We start from the raw sequence: 6,626 nt of genomic DNA on the forward strand, positions 1-6,626 counted from the left end.
ATCGAATAATCAAATTTTTTTTTCATAAAAAACTTATTGTTGCAGATCTGTACAAAATGGAAACAGTTAAGAAAAGAAAAAATATCCAGTAATCTAGTTTTAAAATTTTTTCTCATAAAAAACTTGTCCCAGAACTGTCGAAAATGGAACCAGTTCAGAACTAGTTCAAAGTTCTGCAAAGGTGGCAATTTCCACTTCGTAGGACATCGCCATGTAAAAAGAGACAGTTGAAAGCATTGCGTTGGGATAGATCGAGAACCAGTACCGCCTCTTAAAGAGCTAGTTCTGCGCTAGTTCCGAACTAGCACGATTTACTGCAGGGATATGTACGTAGTGCATAGGGCGACATCTATCTCTCAAATAAGTGTCTGGATACACAACATTGCAAGTTGATAAAAGCGTTGTAAAAATAGTCATTAAGTTCATTTCCACGTGGCATTTTTATAAATGGCATACATTTTATGTAATTTCAATGCCTAGTCGAAAAGTTACAGAAAATACTTTAAAAGGCAAGCGTATTTGTTTTTAACAATATTTTGGTATATAAATAAAATGTTGTTCAAAAAAATAAATAAATAGCCAAAGAATTCCTTACATTTCATTGCTTTAAAATTAGAAGTCGGTTTCTCTCTTTGCGCCAGGAAGCAATCTTTATACATACTGAAGACCCTCTCAGGTTGCTTCGTTTGAGTGTAGTATTGAAAAAACAAAATGACATATTATTTCAAACTGTGAAAACATACCACTATTTAAAGACTTAATCCATGGCCTAAATTACTTTTTTCACCTTCGCAAAAACTTTTACAGGCTAAGAATTCCCAAAAAGGAGTATCTTACTCGATGTCTTGTATGCAAATTGAGAAAAAATAATTGTTAGTTGTAGGCAAAAGCCATTCAACTATTCAAACTGAAAGTTATTTTCCAACACTACCAACATTCGCCAGCCCTCTTTTGAAATAAATTATACTCCATCAAATTATCGCAATTGGTACGTAATGACTAGGCGATATGCTGCTCTGTTTGTTGTACGAATTTCATGGGCATATCAAAAATTATCTGAAATAAGTCAACTATAATTATATTATTATTCTTACTCGTTTACAGTACAGTTTAACGAAGTTCCAACGTTCTGTAAAAATCTTAAAAATCTTAAAATCTTAAAAAATTCCAAAGTATTTTGTTTTTGTAAAAAATACTACACAAACAAAAAACATTTGGAAAAACTACCGAACACCGAGTTACCGAGTTAAAATTTATATGCTCAGTACAAATCAGTACGAATTTTGAGATAGCAGGACATTAGCGTACTGATTGAGGAAATGAAAAGAATCAGTACGAGAGTACTGATAAAATTAGATTAGTCTGTCTGGCTACCATATGCATAATCCAATAACCGATAATATCAAATATTTATGAAAATCTATTTTATCAATAGTCTGAAACAAAAAAATTACCAATCAGATGGATAAAATGGTATTGTGTTATTAAATCAAACATAAAAAAATAAGTGGTTTATTGACAAAGGCGGGGGGATCTACCCGATCTACCCGATCTTCCCCCCCATTCCTACCCCCTGGCTACGCCACTGCTCGGAATGTATTTCATCATTAGACCTCTTCATTAAATTGAAATTTGGAAAATAAACTCTGCAAGACACCGCAAAAATGCAATGCATGTATGCACATTTATATTCCGCACGTAAAGTGTATACATAGAAAATTCCTTAATTTTATTTACATACGTATGTACATACGTATGTACATAAATACATATACATTCTTGGCCTTAGCTAAAATTAACAATAAATATTATATCGCATACCCCCTGATTCAGACTTTACTATCTCCACTATGCACTTCCATATTTGTAAGCGTAATATCGTCCTTGCATTACATCCTGCAGTATTATATGTTGTACATACTACGTATAATTCCAATCCAAACTGTTGAAATCCTAACAAACTATTTACTACCTTACCCGCTCCTATTTATGTACATATTTGTATACATATATATGTACACTTGTGTTAATATTTTAAAATTATTAAATTTTCGCGGCCTCTTAATGGTTCACCGTCTGTCCGTTTTAATCCCTAAACCTATGTATGTAGTATCTATGTATATGCATACTTAATATATTCTAAGTATGTTTTTCCAGAATCAAAATCCTCTTTGAATGTCTAAATACCTAGCTAAAGCACCATTTTGGTGCTTAAATTCAATCCTTTACTTTCAGGTAGTCCTCGTGAGCCGAGTACCAACCGATTTGATGACTCGCAATTAGTTTTACGAATGCATCGTGGACGTCCCTGCAACACCCCACAGCGAACCACCCTATCAGTGCACTCTATGTCATCGACGCTTAGTGTGAATAGTAATGGTGAAGATGGGTACATTATGTCACACCATCAAACAACCATTTCTCAGCCTCATACGCCGAAGCGCGCCACTTCGATGCGCTTACACCGCCAGCGACATGAAAAGATATCTATCAAGGTGTCTTTCCCCTCATCTGAAAACATGCTTGGTTCGCACTCAGCCTTGCCCAGTTCACCTCTGCCGTACTCTGCTTCTTTGATAACGACCGCGCGAGGTAAATCAGCACTTGGGAATGGGCGGGGCGCTTCATTTAAAACAAGTCTAATCGATATCGGAGAGACGACTTTTAACACAGAAGGCGGTGTAAGAAATTCGAGTGCTAGTACAACTGGCAGCCAGCGGGACCTAGAGTCGGATATAGGTTGGCGTGAGTGCCGCTTAAAAATTGAAGAGAAAATGATAAAGTTTAATATAAACAAAATAAAAGGATAAAAAAATTAAATAAAATGCAATCTGTAAACAAACAGAAAAAATTAAAAAATATCAAAAAATCGAATAATCAAATTTTTTTTTTCATAAAAAACTTATTGTTGCAGATCTGTACAAAATGGAAACAGTTAAGAAAAGAAAAAATATCCAGTAATNAAAACAGAAAAAATTAAAAAATATCAAAAAGTCTAATAATAAAATTTTTTTTTCATAAAAAACTTATTGGTGCAGATCTGTACCAAATGGAAACAGTTAAGGAAAGAAAAAATATCCAGTAATCTAGTTTTAAAATTTTTTCTCATAAAAAACTTGTCCCAGAACTGTCGAAAATGGAACCAGTTCAGAACTAGTTCCAAAGTTCTGCAAAGGTGGCAATTTCCACTTCGTAGGACATCGCCATGTGAAAAGAGACAGTTGAAAGCATTGCGTTGGGATAGATCGAGAACCAGTACCGCCTCTTAAAGAGCTAGTTCTGCGCTAGTTCCGAACTAGCACGATTTACTGCAGGGATATGTACGTAGTGCATAGGGCGACATCTATCTCTCAAATAAGTGTCTGGATACACAACATTGCAAGTTGATAAAAGCGTTGTAAAAATAGTCATTAAGTTCATTTCCACGTGGCATTTTTATAAATGGCATACATTTTATGTAATTTCAATGCCTAGTCGAAAAGTTACAGAAAATACTTTAAAAGGCAAGCGTATTTGTTTTTAACAATATTTTGGTATATAAATAAAATGTTGTTCAAAAAAATAAATAAATAGCCAAAGAATTCCTTACATTTCATTGCTTTAAAATTAGAAGTCGGTTTCTCTCTTTGCGCCAGGAAGCAATCTTTATACATACTGAAGACCCTCTCAGGTTGCTTCGTTTGAGTGTAGTATTGAAAAAACAAAATGACATATTATTTCAAACTGTGAAAACATACCACTATTTAAAGACTTAATCCATGGCCTAAATTACTTTTTTCACCTTCGCAAAAACTTTTACAGGCTAAGAATTCCCAAAAAGGAGTATCTTACTCGATGTCTTGTATGCAAATTGAGAAAAAATAATTGTTAGTTGTAGGCAAAAGCCATTCAACTATTCAAACTGAAAGTTATTTTCCAACACTACCAACATTCGCCAGCCCTCTTTTGAAATAAATTATACTCCATCAAATTATCGCAATTGGTACGTAATGACTAGGCGATATGCTGCTCTGTTTGTTGTACGAATTTCATGGGCATATCAAAAATTATCTGAAATAAGTCAACTATAATTATATTATTATTCTTACTCGTTTACAGTACAGTTTAACGAAGTTCCAACGTTCTGTAAAAATCTTAAAAATCTTAAAATCTTAAAAAATTCCAAAGTATTTTGTTTTTGTAAAAAATACTACACAAACAAAAAACATTTGGAAAAACTACCGAACACCGAGTTACCGAGTTAAAATTTATATGCTCAGTACAAATCAGTACGAATTTTGAGATAGCAGGACATTAGCGTACTGATTGAGGAAATGAAAAGAATCAGTACGAGAGTACTGATAAAATTAGATTAGTCTGTCTGGCTACCATATGCATAATCCAATAACCGATAATATCAAATATTTATGAAAATCTATTTTATCAATAGTCTGAAACAAAAAAATTACCAATCAGATGGATAAAATGGTATTGTGTTATTAAATCAAACATACAAAAATAAGTGGTTTATTGACAAAGGCGGGGGGATCTACCCGATCTACCCGATCTTCCCCCCCATTCCTACCCCCTGGCTACGCCACTGCTCGGAATGTATTTCATCATTAGACCTCTTCATTAAATTGAAACTTGGAAAATAAACTCTGCAAGACACCGCAAAAATGCAATGCATGTATGCACATTTATATTCCGCACGTAAAGTGTATACATAGAAAATTCCTTAATTTTATTTACATACGTATGTACATACGTATGTACATAAATACATATACATTCTTGGCCTTAGCTAAAATTAACAATAAATATTATATCGCATACCCCCTGATTCAGACTTTACTATCTCCACTATGCACTTCCATATTTGTAAGCGTAATATCGTCCTTGCATTACATCCTGCAGTATTATATGTTGTACATACTACGTATAATTCCAATCCAAACTGTTGAAATCCTAACAAACTATTTACTACCTTACCCGCTCCTATTAATGTACATATTTGTATACATATATATGTACACTTGTGTTAATATTTTAAAATTATTAAATTTTCGCGGCCTCTTAATGGTTCACCGTCTGTCCGTTTTAATCCCTAAACCTATGTATGTAGTATCTATGTATATGCATACTTAATATATTCTAAGTATGTTTTTCCAGAATCAAAATCCTCTTTGAATGTCTAAATACCTAGCTAAAGCACCATTTTGGTGCTTAAATTCAATCCTTTACTTTCAGGTAGTCCTCGTGAGCCGAGTACCAACCGATTTGATGACTCGCAATTAGTTTTACGAATGCATCGTGGACGTCCCTGCAACACCCCACAGCGAACCACCCTATCAGTGCACTCTATGTCATCGACGCTTAGTGTGAATAGTAATGGTGAAGATGGGTACATTATGTCACACCATCAAACAACCATTTCTCAGCCTCATACGCCGAAGCGCGCCACTTCGATGCGCTTACACCGCCAGCGACATGAAAAGATATCTATCAAGGTGTCTTTCCCCTCATCTGAAAACATGCTTGGTTCGCACTCAGCCTTGCCCAGTTCACCTCTGCCGACCTCTGCTTCTTTGATAACGACCGCGCGAGGTAAATCAGCACTTGGGAATGGGCGGGGCGCTTCATTTAAAACAAGTCTAATCGATATCGGAGAGACGACTTTTAACACAGAAGGCGGTGTAAGAAATTCGAGTGCTAGTACAACTGGCAGCCAACGGGACCTAGAGTCGGATATAGGTAGCGACATCGGCAATGGGAGTAACTCAACAGGAAAGAAGCGCGGGTGTAAGCGAAATGCGAAATTCCAAGCGAAACGCTTTCGCATGGAAACAAAGGCGGCAAAGACACTCGCCATAATAGTTGGAGGTTTTATCATCTGTTGGTTGCCCTTCTTTACTGTTTATCTTATACGTGCCTTCTGCGAGGAATGCATCGAACCAACGGTTTTCTCAGTGCTCTTCTGGCTAGGCTACTGCAACTCAGCGATAAATCCGCTCATCTATGCCCTCTTCTCAAAGGAGTTTCGTATCGCTTTTGAGCGCATTATCTGTCGTTGTGTGTGTACTCGTAGTGGATTCCGGGCATCTGAAAATTTTCAAATGATTGCTGCACGCGCACTTATGGCGCCAGCTACTTTTCACAAAACAATCTCTGGCTGCTCCGATGAAGAGGAAGGCGGAATCCATTTTAGTTGATTTGTTGACAGCGTTTGTGTTTTGGATACTCCACAGCAGCGAATTACAAACGTGCAAATATAAATTGCCAGCAGCAGCCAAGAGCGCTGACCGGGTTTCTGCATTGATATAAATAAAGGGAGGTCTTTAGAGACATACATAATTAAACATCGGACTTCAATGCAAGCTATTATTAGTGACACATTTGCGTATGTACATACATACATTTTAATATACATACATAGTATGTATGTATATACATATACTTATTTACACAGACGTATGCCCGTTTTCTTTGGTGTGCGCTCAGCCCCCGAAAAAAAAAAACTGAAAATGCATATGGATAGCTATTGGTGCCAAAGATTGATAAACGATGTTGTTAAAATGGCAATAATTTTATAACTCTTAAATACTTATGTAGCAATATTCATGTGAATTAATATGTACTAAGGACTA

At 35.6% G+C, this 6,626-nt stretch overlaps 1 protein-coding gene across 1 annotated transcript in view; it reads left to right on the forward strand.

The window, feature by feature from the left end:
- The window catches only part of LOC108372466 (octopamine receptor Oamb-like), a 26,263-nt gene extending 19,927 nt beyond the window's left edge, over positions 1 to 6,336 (forward strand). The window contains exon 2 of the mRNA XM_017628162.1: positions 5,230 to 6,336. Within this exon, the coding sequence (XP_017483651.1) occupies positions 5,230 to 6,191 (962 nt within the window). The 3' untranslated portion in view covers positions 6,192 to 6,336. The remainder of the gene's footprint in view (positions 1 to 5,229) is intronic.
- Positions 6,337 to 6,626: the final 290 nt, after the last annotated feature.

Source organism: Rhagoletis zephyria, unplaced genomic scaffold (assembly GCF_001687245.7).
Source record: "Rhagoletis zephyria isolate East Lansing unplaced genomic scaffold, Rhagoletis_zephyria_1.1 Rzeph_scaffold_05782, whole genome shotgun sequence".
Taxonomy (NCBI): domain Eukaryota; kingdom Metazoa; phylum Arthropoda; class Insecta; order Diptera; family Tephritidae; genus Rhagoletis; species Rhagoletis zephyria.